The sequence below is a fragment of the Nerophis ophidion genome, linkage group LG04 (assembly GCF_033978795.1).
Source record: "Nerophis ophidion isolate RoL-2023_Sa linkage group LG04, RoL_Noph_v1.0, whole genome shotgun sequence".
Classification (NCBI taxonomy): Eukaryota; Metazoa; Chordata; class Actinopteri; order Syngnathiformes; family Syngnathidae; genus Nerophis; species Nerophis ophidion.
In genome coordinates this window covers 70,033,324-70,050,423 of record NC_084614.1, presented here as the reverse complement: position 1 = coordinate 70,050,423, position 17,100 = coordinate 70,033,324, and the positions used below count along the sequence as shown (strand labels likewise).

The 17,100-nt window shown below is 41.5% G+C and overlaps 1 protein-coding gene across 2 annotated transcripts in view; it reads left to right on the top strand.

Moving 5' to 3' along the window:
• capn5b (calpain 5b) overlaps window positions 1-16,209 on the top strand; it is a 138,263-nt gene extending 122,054 nt beyond the window's left edge. The window contains exons 8-13 of one of the 2 annotated variants that reach the window (XM_061898927.1): window positions 1,492-1,687; window positions 1,756-1,878; window positions 10,589-10,785; window positions 10,923-11,044; window positions 11,115-11,251; window positions 15,959-16,209. In XM_061898927.1, the coding sequence (XP_061754911.1) occupies window positions 1,492-1,687; window positions 1,756-1,878; window positions 10,589-10,785; window positions 10,923-11,044; window positions 11,115-11,251; window positions 15,959-16,141 (958 nt within the window). In that variant the 3' untranslated portion in view covers window positions 16,142-16,209. Of the gene's footprint in view, window positions 1-1,491; window positions 1,688-1,755; window positions 1,879-10,588; window positions 10,786-10,922; window positions 11,045-11,099; window positions 11,252-15,958 lie in introns of both variants that reach the window. The other variant, XM_061898926.1, reaches the window with a different exon arrangement.
• The last annotated feature ends 891 nt before the right edge of the window (window positions 16,210-17,100 follow it).

Below are 17,100 nucleotides of genomic sequence, written 5' to 3'. Positions count from 1 at the left end.
AGCATTCACACACAATTTCTAGGCAAGATTTTGCGTCGTAAATTTGAGCGCTCAGCAGAAAGCCACTTTTTTCTATAATGGACGGTCGTTTTACAAACCCCGTTTTTATATGAGCTGGGAAATTGTGTTAGATGTAAATATAAACGAATACAATGATTTGCAAATCCTTTTCAACCCATATTCAATTGAATGCACTACAAAGACAAGATATTTGTTGTTCAAACTCATAAACTTTATTTATTTTTTTTGCAAATAATAATTAACATGTGCCGAAGTAGTTGGGAAAGGGCATGTTTCTGGATGTTGTTGATAAATGGCTTTCGCTTTGCAAAGTAGCGTGGCGCAGTGGGAGAGTGTCCGTGCACAACCTGAGGGTCCCTGGTTCAATCCCCACCTAGTACCAACCTCGTCACGTCCGTTGTGTCCTGAGCAAGACACTTCACCCTTGCTCCTGATGGGTGCTGGTTGGCGCCTTGCATGGCAGCTCCCTCCATCAGTGTGTGAATGTGTGTGTGAATGGGTAAATGTGGAAGTAGTGTCAAAGCGCTTTGAGTACCTTGAAGGTAGAAAAGCGCTATAAAAGTACAACCCATTACCATCATTATCATTTAACTGTGTTAAGTGACAGTGGTTTTCGGAAGTGTTCTTGAGCCCATGTGGTGATATCTTTTAGACATTGATGTCGGTTTTTGATACAGTGCCGTCTGAGGGATCGAAAGTCACGGTCATTCAATGTTGGTTTCCGGCCATGCCGCTTACGTGGAGTGATTTCTCCAGATTCTCTGAACATTTTGATGACATTATGGACCGTAGATGTTGAAATCCCTAAATTTCTTGCAATCGCACTTTGAGAAACGTTGTTCTTAAACTGTTTGACTATTTGCGCATGCAGTTGTGGACAAAGGGGTGTACCTCGCCCCATCCTTTCTTGTGAAAGACTGAGCATTTTTTGGGAAAGCTGTTTTTATACCCAATCATGGCCCCCACCTGTTCCCAATTAGCCTGCACACCTGAGGGATGATCCAAATAAGTGTTTGATGAGCATTCCTCAAATTTATCAGTATTTATTGCCACCTTTCCCAACTTCTTTGTCATGTGTCGCTGGCATCAAATTCTAAAGTTAATGTTTATTTGGAAAAAAAAAAATGTTTATCAGTTTGAACATCAAATATCTTTGTAGCATATTCAACTGAATATGGGTTGAAAATGATTTGCAAATCATTGTATTCCGTTTATATTTACGTCTAACACCATTTCCCAACTCATATAGAAACGGGTTTGTACTTATGTCGACTTGAATATTTGTAACACTTTTAATTTCGTCCCAATCCAACACGACAAAAAAATAAGCAGAACGTCTCCTTAACGTTAAATCTTCTCCTTTGCCCCGATCTCATTTCCTCTTATTTTTGCACCTGTGGAAGGTCTTCTTCTCAAAGCTCTCCCCCTCTAGTCGGTACCCACTCCTCTCCTTGTCCCGCCCTCCCGCAGGATGACCTTTGACGACTTCTGCCAGTACTTCACCGACCTGATCCTGTGCCGCCTCATCAACACCTCCTACCTGAGCATCCACAAGACCTGGGAGGAGGAGGTGATGAGGGGCTCCTGGGTGCACCGGCAGGACCCCCTGCGCAACCGATCGGGAGGCTGCATTAACCACAAGGCCACGTTCCTGCAGAACCCTCAGGTGGGTCGAGACGATAATGACGACAGTCGTACACTAGAGGGCGCACTGACCTTTGTTCCTCTCCGCAGTACGTGTTTGACGTGAAGAAGGTGGAGGACGAGGTGCTGATCTGCTTGCAGCAGAAAGAGAAGAGAGCCACGCCCAAAGAGGGCAAAGGGGAAAACCTTGCCATAGGCTTCGATATTCACCGGGTAAAAAAACAAAATATTTGAAAAATAAATAAAACCTCCGCCAAGGTATTTTTATTTTTTTATTTTTTTTTGCAACCTACTGCCTAAAACTAGTTAAAAGATTCTCGGTATGACACAAACACTTTATTCCTAATCTGTACATGAACCTGCTGCCAAAGCACGAGTCAAAGATCCTCTATACAGCAGAAGCGCTTTGCTGTTTTTTAGAATAGAATAGAATAGAACAAGGGTTCGGAACCTTTTTGGCTGAGAGAGCCATGAAAGCCAAATATTTTAAAATGTATTTCCGTGGGAGCCATATCATATTTTTTAACACTGAATACAACTAAATGCGTGCATTTTTTAAGTAAAACCAACATTTTTAGGGTATAATAAGTCTCTAATTATTTTTAATAACATCGTTATTTTTTGAACGTGCGGTTGAAACGGATGGATGGATTAGAATGCATGAGAATGTTTTATATTTTGAACGTTATTTTTAACATTGTGATTACCAGCGGAATTATTCATTACTTATTGTGTTAAGCAATGTCAGCTAAGATTTAACTGAGAGCCAGATTCAGTCATCAAAAGAGCCACATGTGTCTCGAGAGCCATAGGTTCCCACCCCTGGAATAGAAAGTACTTTATTGATCCCTGGGGGAAATTCAGCACCACAGTTCGCTCACAATAAACAATAATAATCATAAATAATATATACCATATATTATAATATATACAATATATGAATAATATAAATATATTCTACATTTAAGTGCAGTCAAGGAACATGCATTATACAGTCAGTCCGTATGAAGGACCTCCTCTGTCGTTCCGTGTTACATTTTGGGAGTCTGAGCCTTCCACTGAACGTGTTCATTCTCTCCGCAAGGTCCGAGTGTAGTGGGTGGGAGGTGTTGTCCATAATGGCTAGGACCTACTCTTAAGACACTCGTCAAAGATCTTCTATCCAGCAGAAGCGCTCTGATGTTTTTGAGGGAGGTATTACAAAAACGCAAGTCAAAGATCCTCTATACGAGACAAATATGTTGCCGTTTTTCGGACAAATTGCCAAACATGCTCGTCAAAGATTCTCTTAATGATAGGAGCGCTGTTTTTAAGGACCATACAACAAAAGCACACTGCTGTTTTTGAGCACCTCCTGAAACTATACTAGTCAAAGATCTTCTATGCACCAAAAGGACGCCCAATCTTTTAATGAAGCTGCTGCCAAAGCACTACTCAAAGATCTTCTATACAGCAGAAGCGCTTTGCTGTTTTTGAGGGCCTACTTCTAAAACACTAGTCAAAGATCCTCTATACAACAGAAGCGCTATGCTGTTTTTGAGGACCTACACTTAAAACACTCGTCAATGATCTTCTATACGGCAGAAGCGCTTTGTTGTTTTGGTTTCTGAGAATCATCCTGCAAAATACTAGTCAAAGATCTTCTATACAACAAGACCACTTTCCTCACAATCATTTGACGAACCTACCGAGGAGGTCTTTGTGCTTCGTGTTATGGTTTGTACAGCCCTTTGAGACACTAGTGATTTAGGGCTATATAAATAATCATTGATTGATTGATTGATACTACCAAAGGACTACTTAAATATCCTCTGTACAGCAGAAGCGCTTTTCTTTTTTGAAGACCTACTCCCAAAACACTAGTCAAAGATCCTCTATAAAGTAGAAGCACATTGCTGTTTTTGAAGACCTACTCTTAAAACACTCGTCAAAGATATTCTGTACAGCAAAAGCACTCTTTTTGAGGGAAATAGTACAAAAACGCAAGTCAAATATCCTCTATACGAGACAAATATGTTGCCGTTTTTCGGACAAATTGCCAAACATGCTCGTCAAAGATTCTCTTAATGATAGGAGTGCTGTTTTTAAGGACCACACAACAAAAGCACACTGCTGTTTTTGAGCACCTCCTGAAACTATACTAGTCAAAGATCTTCTATGCACCAAAAGGACGCCCAATCTTTTAATGAACCTGCTGCCAAAGCACTACTCAAAGATCTTCTATACAGCAGAAGCGCTTTGCTGTTTTTGAGGGCCTACTTCTAAAACACTAGTCAAAGATCCTCTATACAACAGAAGCGCTATGCTGTTTTTGAGGACCTACTCTTAAAACACTCGTCAAAGATCTTCTATACGGCAGAAGCGCTTTGTTGTTTTGTTGTTTTGGTTTCTGAGAATTATCCTGCAAAATACTAGTCAAAGATCTTCTATACAACAAGAGCACTTTCCTCACAATCATTTGACGAACCTACCGAGGAGGTCTTTGTGGTTTGTGTTATGGTTTGTACAGCCCTTTGAGACACTAGTGATTTAGGGCTATATAAATAATCATTGATTGATTGATTGATTGATTGATTGATACTACCAAAGGACTACTTAAATATCCTCTGTACAGCAGAAGCGCTTTTCTTTTTTGAAGACCTACTCCCAAAACACTAGTCAAAGATCCTCTATAAAGCAGAAGCACATTGCTGTTTTTGAAGACCTACTCTTAAAACACTCTTCAAAGATATTCTATACAGCAAAAGCACTCTTTTTGAGGGAAATAGTACAAAAACGCAAGTCAAAGATCCTCTATACGACACAAATATGTTGCCGTTTTTCGGACAAATTGCCAAACATGCTCGTCAAAGATTCTCTTAATGACAGGAGCACTGTTTTTAAGGACCATATAACAAAAGCACACTGCTGTTTTTGAGCCCCTCCTGCAACTATACTAGTCAAAGATCTTCTATACACCAAATAGACTCCCAATCTTTTAATGAACCTGCCGCCAAAGCACTACTCAAAGATCCTCTATACAGCAGAAGCGCTTTGCTGTTTTTGAGGGCCTCCTTCTAAAACCCTAGTCAAAGATCCTCTATACAACAAAAGCGCTCTGCCGTTTTTGAGGACCTACTCTTAAAACACTCGTCAAAGATCTTCTATACGGCAGAAGCGCTCCGTTGTTTTTGAGGGAGGTACTACAAAAACGCAAGTCAAAGATCCTCCATAAGCCACAAATATTGTTGTTTTTTTAAGTCGTACCGCCAAACATGCTCGTCAAAGATTCTCTCAATGACAGGAAAGCTGTTTTTAAGGACTATATTACAAATGCACACTGCTGTTTTTGAGCCCCTCCTGAAACTATACTAGTCAAAGATCTTCTATACACCAAATAGACTCCCAATCTTTTAATGAACCTGCTGCCAAAGCACTACTCAAAGATCTTCTATACAGCAGAAGCGCTTTGCTGTTTTTGAGGGCCTACTTCTAAAACACTAGTCAAAGATCCTCTATACAACAGAAGCGCTCTGCTGTTTTTGAGGACCTACACTTAAAACACTCGTCAATGATCTTCTATACGGCAGAAGCGCTTTGTTGTTTTGGTTTCTGAGAATTATCCTGCAAAATACTAGTCAAAGATCTTCTATACAACAAGAGCACTTTCCTCACAATCATTTGACGAACCTACCGAGGAGGTTTTTGTGGTTTGTGTTATGGTTTGTACAGCCCTTTGAGACACTAGTGATTTAGGGCTATATAAATAATCATTGATTGATTGATTGATTGATTGATACTACCAAAGGACTACTTAAATATCCTCTGTACAGCAGAAGCGCTTTTCTTTTTTGAAGACCTACTCCCAAAACACTAGTCAAAGATCCTCTATAAAGCAGAAGCACATTGCTGTTTTTGAAGACCTACTCTTAAAACACTCTTCAAAGATATTCTATACAGCAAAAGCACTCTTTTTGAGGGAAATAGTACAAAAACGCAAGTCAAAGATCCTCTATACGACACAAATATGTTGCCGTTTTTCGGACAAATTGCCAAACATGCTCGTCAAAGATTCTCTTAATGATAGGAGTGCTGTTTTTAAGGACCACACAACAAAAGCACACTGCTGTTTTTGAGCACCTCCTGAAACTATACTAGTCAAAGATCTTCTATGCACCAAAAGGACGCCCAATCTTTTAATGAACCTGCTGCCAAAGCACTACTCAAAGATCTTCTATACAGCAGAAGCGCTTTGCTGTTTTTGAGGGCCTACTTCTAAAACACTAGTCAAAGATCCTCTATACAACAGAAGCGCTATGCTGTTTTTGAGGACCTACTCTTAAAACACTCGTCAAAGATCTTCTATACGGCAGAAGCGCTTTGTTGTTTTGTTGTTTTGGTTTCTGAGAATTATCCTGCAAAATACTAGTCAAAGATCTTCTATACAACAAGAGCACTTTCCTCACAATCATTTGACGAACCTACCGAGGAGGTCTTTGTGGTTTGTGTTATGGTTTGTACAGCCCTTTGAGACACTAGTGATTTAGGGCTATATAAATAATCATTGATTGATTGATTGATTGATTGATTGATACTACCAAAGGACTACTTAAATATCCTCTGTACAGCAGAAGCGCTTTTCTTTTTTGAAGACCTACTCCCAAAACACTAGTCAAAGATCCTCTATAAAGCAGAAGCACATTGCTGTTTTTGAAGACCTACTCTTAAAACACTCTTCAAAGATATTCTATACAGCAAAAGCACTCTTTTTGAGGGAAATAGTACAAAAACGCAAGTCAAAGATCCTCTATACGACACAAATATGTTGCCGTTTTTCGGACAAATTGCCAAACATGCTCGTCAAAGATTCTCTTAATGACAGGAGCACTGTTTTTAAGGACCATATAACAAAAGCACACTGCTGTTTTTGAGCCCCTCCTGCAACTATACTAGTCAAAGATCTTCTATACACCAAATAGACTCCCAATCTTTTAATGAACCTGCTGCCAAAGCACTACTCAAAGATCCTCTATACAGCAGAAGCGCTTTGCTGTTTTTGAGGGCCTCCTTCTAAAACCCTAGTCAAAGATCCTCTATACAACAAAAGCGCTCTGCCGTTTTTGAGGACCTACTCTTAAAACACTCGTCAAAGATCTTCTATACGGCAGAAGCGCTCCGTTGTTTTTGAGGGAGGTACTACAAAAACGCAAGTCAAAGATCCTCCATAAGCCACAAATATTGTTGTTTTTTTAAGTCGTACCGCCAAACATGCTCGTCAAAGATTCTCTCAATGACAGGAAAGCTGTTTTTAAGGACTATATTACAAATGCACACTGCTGTTTTTGAGCCCCTCCTGCAACTATACTAGTCAAAGATCTTCTATACACCAAATAGACTCCCAATCTTTTAATGAACCTGCTGCCAAAGCACTACTCAAAGATCTTCTATACAGCAGAAGCGCTTTGCTGTTTTTGAGGGCCTACTTCTAAAACACTAGTCAAAGATCCTCTATACAACAGAAGCGCTCTGCTGTTTTTGAGGACCTACACTTAAAACACTCGTCAATGATCTTCTATACGGCAGAAGCGCTTTGTTGTTTTGGTTTCTGAGAATTATCCTGCAAAATACTAGTCAAAGATCTTCTATACAACAAGAGCACTTTCCTCACAATCATTTGACGAACCTACCGAGGAGGTTTTTGTGGTTTGTGTTATGGTTTGTACAGCCCTTTGAGACACTAGTGATTTAGGGCTATATAAATAATCATTGATTGATTGATTGATTGATTGATACTACCAAAGGACTACTTAAATATCCTCTGTACAGCAGAAGCGCTTTTCTTTTTTGAAGACCTACTCCCAAAACACTAGTCAATGATCCTCTATAAAGCAGAAGCACATTGCTGTTTTTGAAGACCTACTCTTAAAACACTCTTCAAAGATAGTCTGTACAGCAAAAGCACTCTTTTTGAGGGAAATAGTACAAAAACGCAAGTCAAATATCCTCTATGCGACACAAATATGTTGCCGTTTTTCGGACAAATTGCCAAACATGCTCGTCAAAGATTCTCTTAATGACAGGAGCACTGTTTTTAGGGACCATATAACAAAAGCACACTGCTGTTTTTGAGCCCCTCCTGCAACTATACTAGTCAAAGATCTTCTATACACCAAATAGACTCACAATCTTTTAACGAACCTGCCGCCAAAGCACTACTCAAAGATCCTCTATACAGCAGAAGCGCTTTGCTGTTTTTGAAGGCCTACTTCTAAAACACTAGTCAAAGATCCTCTATACAACAAAAGCGCTCTGCTGTTTTTGAGGACATACTCTTAAAACACTCGTCAAAGATCTTCTATACGGCAGAAGCGCTCCGTTGTTTTTGAGGGAGGTACTACAAAAACGCAAGTCAAAGATCCTCCATAAGCCACAAATGTTGTTGTTTTTTTAAGTCGTACCGCCAAACATGCTCGTCAAAGATTCTCTCAATGACAGGAAAGCTGTTTTTAAGGACTATATAACAAATGCACACTGCTCTTTTTGAGCACCTCCTGCAAAAACACTAGTCAGAGATCTTCTATGCACCAAACGGACTCCCAATCTTTTAATGAACCTACTGCCAAAGCACTACTCAAAGATCCTCTATACAACAGAAGTAATGTGCTGTTTTTGGGGACCTACTCTTAAAACACTCTTAAAACATCTTCTATACAGCAGGAGGGCTCCGTTGTTTTTGAGGAAGTACTACAAAATCTCAAGTTAAAGATCCTCTATATGACACAAATATGTTGCCGTTTTTAAGACCTACTGCCAGTAAAACAGTAAAAGTATGCTAGTAAAAGATTCTCTCAATGCTGTTTTTAAGGACCATCCAACACAAGCACATTGCTGTTTTTTAAGCACCTCCTGCAAAAATACTAGTCAAATGTCTTATATACACCAGAAGTACTCTCAATCTTTACATGAACCTACTGCCAAAGCACACTCAAAGATCCTCTATACAAAAGAAGCGCTTTGCTGTTTTTGAGGACCTACTTCTAAAACACTAGTCAAAGATCCTCTATACAGCAGAAGCGCTTTGTTGTTTTTGAGGACCTACTCTTAAAACACTCATCAAAGATCTATACGGCAGAAGCGCTCTGTTGTTTTTGAGGGAGGTACTACAAAAACGCAAGTCAAATATCCTCTATACGACACAAATATGTTGCCGTTTTTTGGACAAATTGCCAAATATGCTCGTCAAAGATTCTCTTAATGACAGGAGCGCTGTTTTTAAGGACTATACAACAAAAGCACCCTGCTGTTTTTAAGCACCTCCTGCAAAAATACTAGTCAAATGTCTTCGATACACCAAAAGGACTCACAATCTTTTAATGAACTTACTGCCAAAGCACTACTCAAAGATCCTCTATACAACAGAAGCGCTTTTCTTTTTTTGAGGACCTACTTCTAAAACATTAGTCAAAGATCCTCTATACAACAAAAGCGCTCTGCTGTTTTTGAGGACCTACTCTTAAAACACTCGTCAAAGATCTTCTGTGAAACAGAAGCGCTATGCTGTTTTTGAGGACCTACTCTTAAAACACTCATCAAAGATCTTCTATACGGCAGAAGCGCTCTGTTGTTTTTGAGGGAGGTACTACAAAAACGCAAGTCAAAGATCCTCTATACGACACAAATATGTTGCCGTTTTTTGGACAAATTGCCAAATATGCTCGTCAAAGATTCTCTTAATGACAGGAGAGCTGTTTTTAAGGACTATACAACAAAAGCACCCTGCTGTTTTTAAGCACCTCCTGCAAAAATACTAGTCAAATGTCTTCGATACACCAAAAGGACTCACAATCTTTTAATGAACCTGCTGCCAAAGCACTACTCAAAGATCCTCTATACAACAGAAGCGCTTTGCTTTTTTTGAGGACCTACTTCTAAAACATTAGTCAAAGATCCTCTATACAAAAAAAGCGCTCTGCTGTTTTTGAGGACCTACTCTTAAAACACTCGTCAAAGATCTTCTGTGAAACAGAAGCGCTATGCTGTTTTTGAGGACCTACTCTTAAAACACTCATCAAAGATCTTCTATACGGCAGAAGCGCTCTGTTGTTTTTGAGGGAGGTACTACAAAAACGCAAGTCAAAGATCCTCTATACGACACAAATATGTTGCCGTTTTTTGGACAAATTGCCAAATATGCTCGTCAAAGATTCTCTTAATGACAGGAGCGCTGTTTTTAAGGACTATACAACAAAAGCACCCTGCTGTTTTTAAGCACCTCCTGCAAAAATACTAGTCAAATGTCTTCGACACACCAAAAGGACTCACAATCTTTTAATGAACCTGCTGCCAAAGCACTACTCAAAGATCCTCTATACAACAGAAGCGCTTTGCTTTTTTTGAGGACCTACTTCTAAAACATTAGTCAAAGATCCTCTATACAAAAAAAGCGCTCTGCTGTTTTTGAGGACCCACTCTTAAAACACTCGTCAAAGAACTTCTATACGGCAGAAGCGCTCCGTTGTTTTTGAGGGAGGTAGTACACAAACGCAAGTCAAAGATCCTCTATACGCCACAAATGTTTTTTTTGTTTTTTTTTAAGTCGTACTGGACAAACATGCTCGTCAAAGATTCTCTCACCGACAGGAATGCTGTTTTAAGGACTATACAACAAAAGCACACTGCTGTTTTTGAGCACCGCCTGCAAAAAATACTAGTCAAAGATCTTCTATGCACCAAAAGGACACCCAATCTTTTAAAGAACCTCCTGCCAAAGAACTACTCAAAGATCCTCTATACAACAGAAAGGCCTTGCTGTTTTTGAGGCCCTCCTCCAAAAAGCAACGCTGAATTCACCTGACCTCCAAATGTGCAATCTGGATGAAATAACTGGCTTTGACATGGCAGCACACGTTTTGGTGCCTCAGACGTCTCCTGGCTGGTCCCGCAGGTGGAGCTCAACAGGAAGTACCGTATGCACTCGGCCCAGCAGAAGGTGGCGGGCTCCATCTACATCAACTCGCGCTGCGTCTTCCTCAGGAAGGAGCTGAAGGAGGGTCGCTACGTCATCATCCCCACCACCTTTGACCCCGGGCAGCAGGGCGACTTCCTGCTCCGCGTCTTCACTGATGTGCCTTCAGACTGCAAGTAAATCTGCTATGCTTCCCGTCTCGTGTAAATCATCCCAAGTAAGCCTCTTAGCGAAGGCCTAGAGCAGACCCCTCCGAGATGAGAGCGACCTCTGGTGGACGCGTGGTGACGCGCGGGCCTTCTTTTCCTCGCAGAGAGCTGACCCTGGACGAGCCTCCTCAGACGTGCTGGACGGGGATGTGTGGCTACCCCCAGCTGGTCACTCAGGTCCACGTTCTGAGCGCCGAGGGTCTGCAGGGACAGGAGTCCAACGGAGGTAGCCGCCGCACTGCCGTCCTCTAGGAGGAGCCGATGGTCACTAATGGTGTCAGCGTCTGTTTCCGCAGCCGTCGACCCCTACGTGATCATCACCTGCGAGGGAGAGAGGGTTCGCTCGCCCGTCCACAAGGACACGCGCTCGCCCAACTTCGACATCAAGGGTCTGTTCTACCGCAAGAAGCCCAAAGAATGCGTCCACATCGAGGTAGGCCGCAGGTCTTACTTCCTTCTAACTGGTCCTGGGAATCGAACCCGTGGCCCTTTGGTTACATACCACGATGTAAACGGGTTATACTTTTGTAGCGCTTTTCTACAAACCCCGTTTCCATATGAGTTGGGAAATAATTGTGTTAGATGTAGACATAAACGGAATACAATTATTTGCAAATCATTTTCAACCCATATTCAGTTAAATATGCTACAAAAACAACATTTTTGAAGTTAAAACTGATAAACATTTTTTTTGGGGGGGAAAATAATAATTAACTTTAGAATTTGATGCCAGCAACACGTGACAAAGAAGTTGGGAAAGGTGGCAATACATACTGATAAAGTTGAGGAATGCTCATCAAACACTTATTTGGAACATCCCAAAGGTGCGCAGGCTAATTGGGAACAGGTGGGTGCCATGATTGGGTATAAAAGCAGCTTCCTTTCAATGCTAAGTAATTCACAAACAAGGATGGGGTGAGGGTCACCAATTTGTAAGCAAGTTGTCAAACAGTTTTAAAACAACATTTCTCAACAAAATATTGCAAGGAATTTAGGGATTTCACCATCTGCGGTCCGTAAAATCATCAAAAGGTTCAGATAATCTGGAGAAATCACTGCACGTAAGCGATGATATTACGGACCGTTGATCCCTCAGGCGGTACCGCATCAAAAACCGACATCAGTGTGTAAAGGATATCACCACATGGGCTCAGGACAGGAACACTTCATAAAACCACTGTCAGTAACTACAGTTGGTCGCTACATCTGTAATTGCAAGTTAAAACTCTACTATGCAAAACGAAAGTCATTTATCAACAACACCCAGGAACGCCGCGGGCTTCGCTGGGCCCGAGCTCATCTAAGATGGACTGATGCAAAGTGGAAAAGTGTTCTGTGGTCTCACGAGTCCATATTTCAAATTATAATTGGAAAATGTGGACGTGGTGTCTTCCGGAACAAAGAGGAAAATAACCATCCGGATTGTTATAGGCGCAAAGTTGAAAAGCCAGCATGTGTGATGGTATGGGGGTGTATTAGTGCCCAAGGCATGGGTAACTTACACATCTGTGAAGGCACCATTAATGCTGAAAGGTCCATACAGGTTTTGGAGCAACATATGTTGTCATCCAAACAACGTTATCATGGACGTCCCTGCTTATTTCAGCAAAACAATGGCAGCCCACGTGTTACAACAGCGTGTCTTCGTAGTAAAAGAGTGCGGGTACTTTCCTGGCCCGCCTGCAGTCCAGACCTGTCTCCCATCGAAAATGTGTGGCGCATTATGAAGTGTAAAATTCGACGGCGGAGACCCCGTACTGTTAAACGACTAAAGCTCTACATAAAACAAGAATGGGAAAGAATTCCACTTTCAAAGCTTCACCATTTAGTGTACTCAGTTCCCAAACGTTTATTGAGTGTTGTTAAAAGAAAAGGCGATGTATCACAGTGGTGAACATGCCCTTTCCCAACTACTTTGGCACGTGTTGCAGCCATGAAATACTAAGTTAATTATTATTTGCAAAAAAAAAATAATGTTTATGAGTTTGAACATCAAATATCTTGTCTTTGTAGTGCATTCAATTGAATATGGGTTGAAAAGGATTTGCAAATCATTGTATTCCATTTATGTTTACATCTAACACAATTTCCCAACTCATATGGAAACGGGGTTTGTACCCTCAAGGTATTCTATAGGCTTTGACAATACTTCCACATTTACCTATTCACACACACACATTCACACACTGAGGGCGGGAGCTGCTATGCAAGGCACTAACCATGACACATCAGGAGCAAGGGTGAAGTGTCTTGCTCAAGGACACAACGGACATGACTAGGTTGGTAGAAGGTGGGGATCGAACCGAGAACCCGAGGGGTTGCTTTCACGATCGTTCTTCCAACTTCGCCAAGCCGTCCCCAATTTTCATAATCCTTTTTTCCTCCCATTCCTGTAAATTACCATTCTCTGTCGGTCAATCCAACTCCAGCTCGTCCTAAGTGGCATGGTACTAATTTAGGGATGGCTACCTAACAGTTTCGGTTATAAAATATGAATCAACAACTTTTTGGTAGAGCAATTAAAGTTAAAGTTAAAGTACCAATGATTGTAACACACACACTAAGTGTGGCGAAATTCTTCTCTGCGTTTTACCTATCACCCTTGATCACTCACCCCCTGAGAGGCGAGGAGAGCAGTGAGCAGCAGCGGTGGCCGCGCCCGGCAATCATTTTTGGTGATTTAAACCCCAATTCCAACCCTTGATGCTGAGTGCCATTCAGGGAGGTGATAGGTCCCATTTTTATAGTCTTTGGTATGACTCACAACCTACCGATCTCAGGGCAGAAACTGTAACCACAAGGCCACTGAGTAGGTACTGGAATGGTGTAAGGGTACACAGGTTCGATTCCCAGCAAGGGCAACGCCAATGCTCGTCCCAGGCCCAGATAAATGTAAGGGTTGCGTCAGGTTGGGCAAACAAAGCAAAGCCATTGAGTTGCTATGGCGACGCTGAACAACATTTGGGGTACCAATTGTAGAGGTGTGGTAACTTCTTCTCAAAATGACCACGTTATTTGTCTAGTGTGACTTTTTTTTTTTACTGCCAAATTACTGCTTATTTTTTCTCCTAAAATTAAAGTTATTTTTTTGTTAATTCCCCAAATTTTTTCATAAAAAAAAAGTTTTTGCTTGATATTAAAGGGGAACATTATCACCAGACCTATGTAAGCGTCAATATATACCTTGATGGTGCAGAAAAAAGACCATGTATTTTTTTAACCGATTTCCGAACTCTAAATGGGTGAATTTTGGCGAATTAAACGCCTTTCTGTTTATCGCTCTTTTTGCGATGACGTCAGAACGTGACGTCTCCGAGGTAATACAGCCGCCATTTTCATTTTCACATTACAAACACCGGGTCTCAGCTCTGTTATTTTCCGTTTTTTCGACTATTTTTTGGAACCTTGGAGACATCATGCCTCGCCGGTGTGTTGTCGGAGGGTGTAACAACACTAACAGGGAGGGATTCAAGTTGCACCACTGGCCCGAAGATGCGAAAGTGTCTGCCGCCAGACCCCCATTGAATGTGCCAAAGTGACTCCCCATTTTACCGGCGATGACAGACATGACACAGAGATGTATGGATAACCTGCCGATGCATTTGCAATGATAAATTCAAAGATATCACCTAGGTGAGTTTTGTTGTTGTTGACTTATGTGCTAATCAGACATATTTGGTTGCGGCGTGACTGCCAGCTAATCGATGCTAACATGCTACGCTAATCGATGCTAACATGCTATTTACCGGCGATGACAGACATGGCACATAGATGTATGGATAACCTGCAGATGCATTTGCAACGATAAATTCAAAGAAATCACAAAGGTGAGTTTTGTTGTTGTTGACTTATGTGCTAATCAGACATATTTGGTTGCGGCGTGACTGCCAGCTAATCGATGCTAACATGCTACGCTAGTCGATGCTAACATGCTATTTACCGGCGGTGCTAAAGCAGACATGGCACATAGATGTATGGATAACCTGCGGATGCATTTGCAACTATAAAGTCAAAGAAATCACAAAGGTGAGTTTTGTTGTCGTTGACTTATGTGCTAATCAGACATATTTGGTTGCGGCGTGACTGCCAGCTAATCGATGCTAACATGCTATTTACCGGCGGTGCTAAAGCAGACATGGAACAGAGATGTATGGATAACCTGAAGATGCATTTGCAATGATAAATTCAAAGAAATCACAAAGGTGAGTTTTGTTGTTGTTGACTTATGTGCTAATCAGACATATTTGGTTGCAGCGTGACTGCCAGCTAATCGATGCTAACATGCTACGCTAATCGATGCTAACATGCTATTTACCGGCGGTGCTAAAGCAGACATGGCACAGAGATGTATGGATAACCTGCAGATGCATTTGCAACTATATTACGTTTCCTTCCACCCACATTTAATGCGAAAAAAACACTTACCAATCGACTGATTTAAGTTGCTCCAGTGTCAAGAGATGCGAAAGTCCTGATCGTTTGGTCCGCACATTTTACCTGCGATGCTAACGCAGCTATTCGGCCATGCTATGGCTATGAATAGCGTCAATAGCTATTCGCTTAATAGCTTCGGTTTCTTCTTCAATACTTTCATACTCCAACCATCTGTTTCAATACATGCGTAATCTGTTGAATCGCTTAAACCGCTGAAATCCGAGTCGGAATCCGAGCTAATGTCGCTATATCTTGCTGTGGTATTTGCCGTTGTTTGTTTACATTTGCAGCACTGTATGACGTCACAGGGAAATGGATAGTCGCATCGCAAATAGCGAAAATCAAGCACTTTAAAGCTGTTTTTAGGGATATTCAGGGACCGGTAAAATTTTGAAAAAAAAACTTCAAAAAATACAACAAGCCACTGGGAACTGATTTTTATTGTTTTTAACCCGTTTGAAATTGTGATAATGTTCCCCTTTAAGATCCTATTTTCATAAAACTACAACTTATAATGACAATAAAGTCCATTCTGTTCTATTCTATTCTAATCACGCCTATTTCTCCGCTTCATCAGCTGTTTCTCTTTGGGCTAACAATCTGTCAAGCTACAATACCACTCGATCTTATTTCCCTTTTCTCCTTTCTCCCCTCTTTCCTTGCTGCTTCTGTCCCGCGCTCTCTCGGGCTCGCTGTTGGGGATCAGATCTACAACAAGAACATGATCGTGGACACCTTCCTGGGCCAGGTGGTGATGTTCAGCGACCCTAACGAGCGGCAGGAGCAGCACACGCTCCACCTGCGCGACAAAGGCAACCGCCAGGACAACGACCTCCCGGGCACGCTCACTGTGCGCCTCATCACCTCCACCACGCTCACCAACATTTGACCGCCATTCCTCTACGTGGACTTTGTAATGGCCTTCGACGTCAATATCTTCACTCCGTGTCGCTGCTGCAGGTCTTATTATTATTATTATTATTATTATGAAGTATAATTCAAGTTGCCTACAGCAACTCCCGAAAAAAAAAAAGAGTGGCCAAAACGGAACGACTTTTTTTTTTTTAAGGGTGCGTTCACACTTGTCAGGTTTGGTTCGGTTAGACCGATCTCTGGTGCGTTTGCTCCGCTCGTGTGGTCCAACATGCGGACCGAGACCAATATCTCGCTGGCAAGTGAACTCTGGTGCGGTTCTGTCCTCTTGTTAATAATATCAAGCCGCTGTTATTGTAAAAGTACGACTTTTTTTTCCAAAATTCCCACTTCATTTTGTAGTATCAATCAATCAAAGTGTATTTATATAGCCCTTAATCACAAGTGTCTCAAAGGGCTGCACAAGCCACAACGACAAACTCAACCCAATGGGATACAATGAGAAACCCCCCTCTGGGCGACCGGTGGAATGGATGCCGAGTGGATCTAGTTAATCAATCAATCAATGTTCATTTACATAGCCCTAAATCACAAATGTCTCAAAGGACAGTATAGTGTGAGAGTCCAGTCCATAGTGGCCCCAGCTGATGCACAGATGAGTGGTCCACCCCGGGTCCCGATTCTGAACAGCTAGCGCTTCATTTGTGGTCACCTGATAACGTCGCCATGCAGGAGAGGGGGGGGCAGAGCAGAAAAGAGACGGCAGATCAACTGGTTCTAAAAGAGGGTTTATTTACAGGCTAGAGCAGTGGTTCTCAACCTTTTTTCAGTGATGTACCCCCTGGGGACATTTTTTAAATTCAAGTATCCCCTAATCAGAGCAAAGCATTTTTGGTTGAAAAAAAGAGATAAAGAAGTGAAATACAGCACTATGTCATTAGTTTCTGATTTATTAAATTGTATAACAGTGCAAAA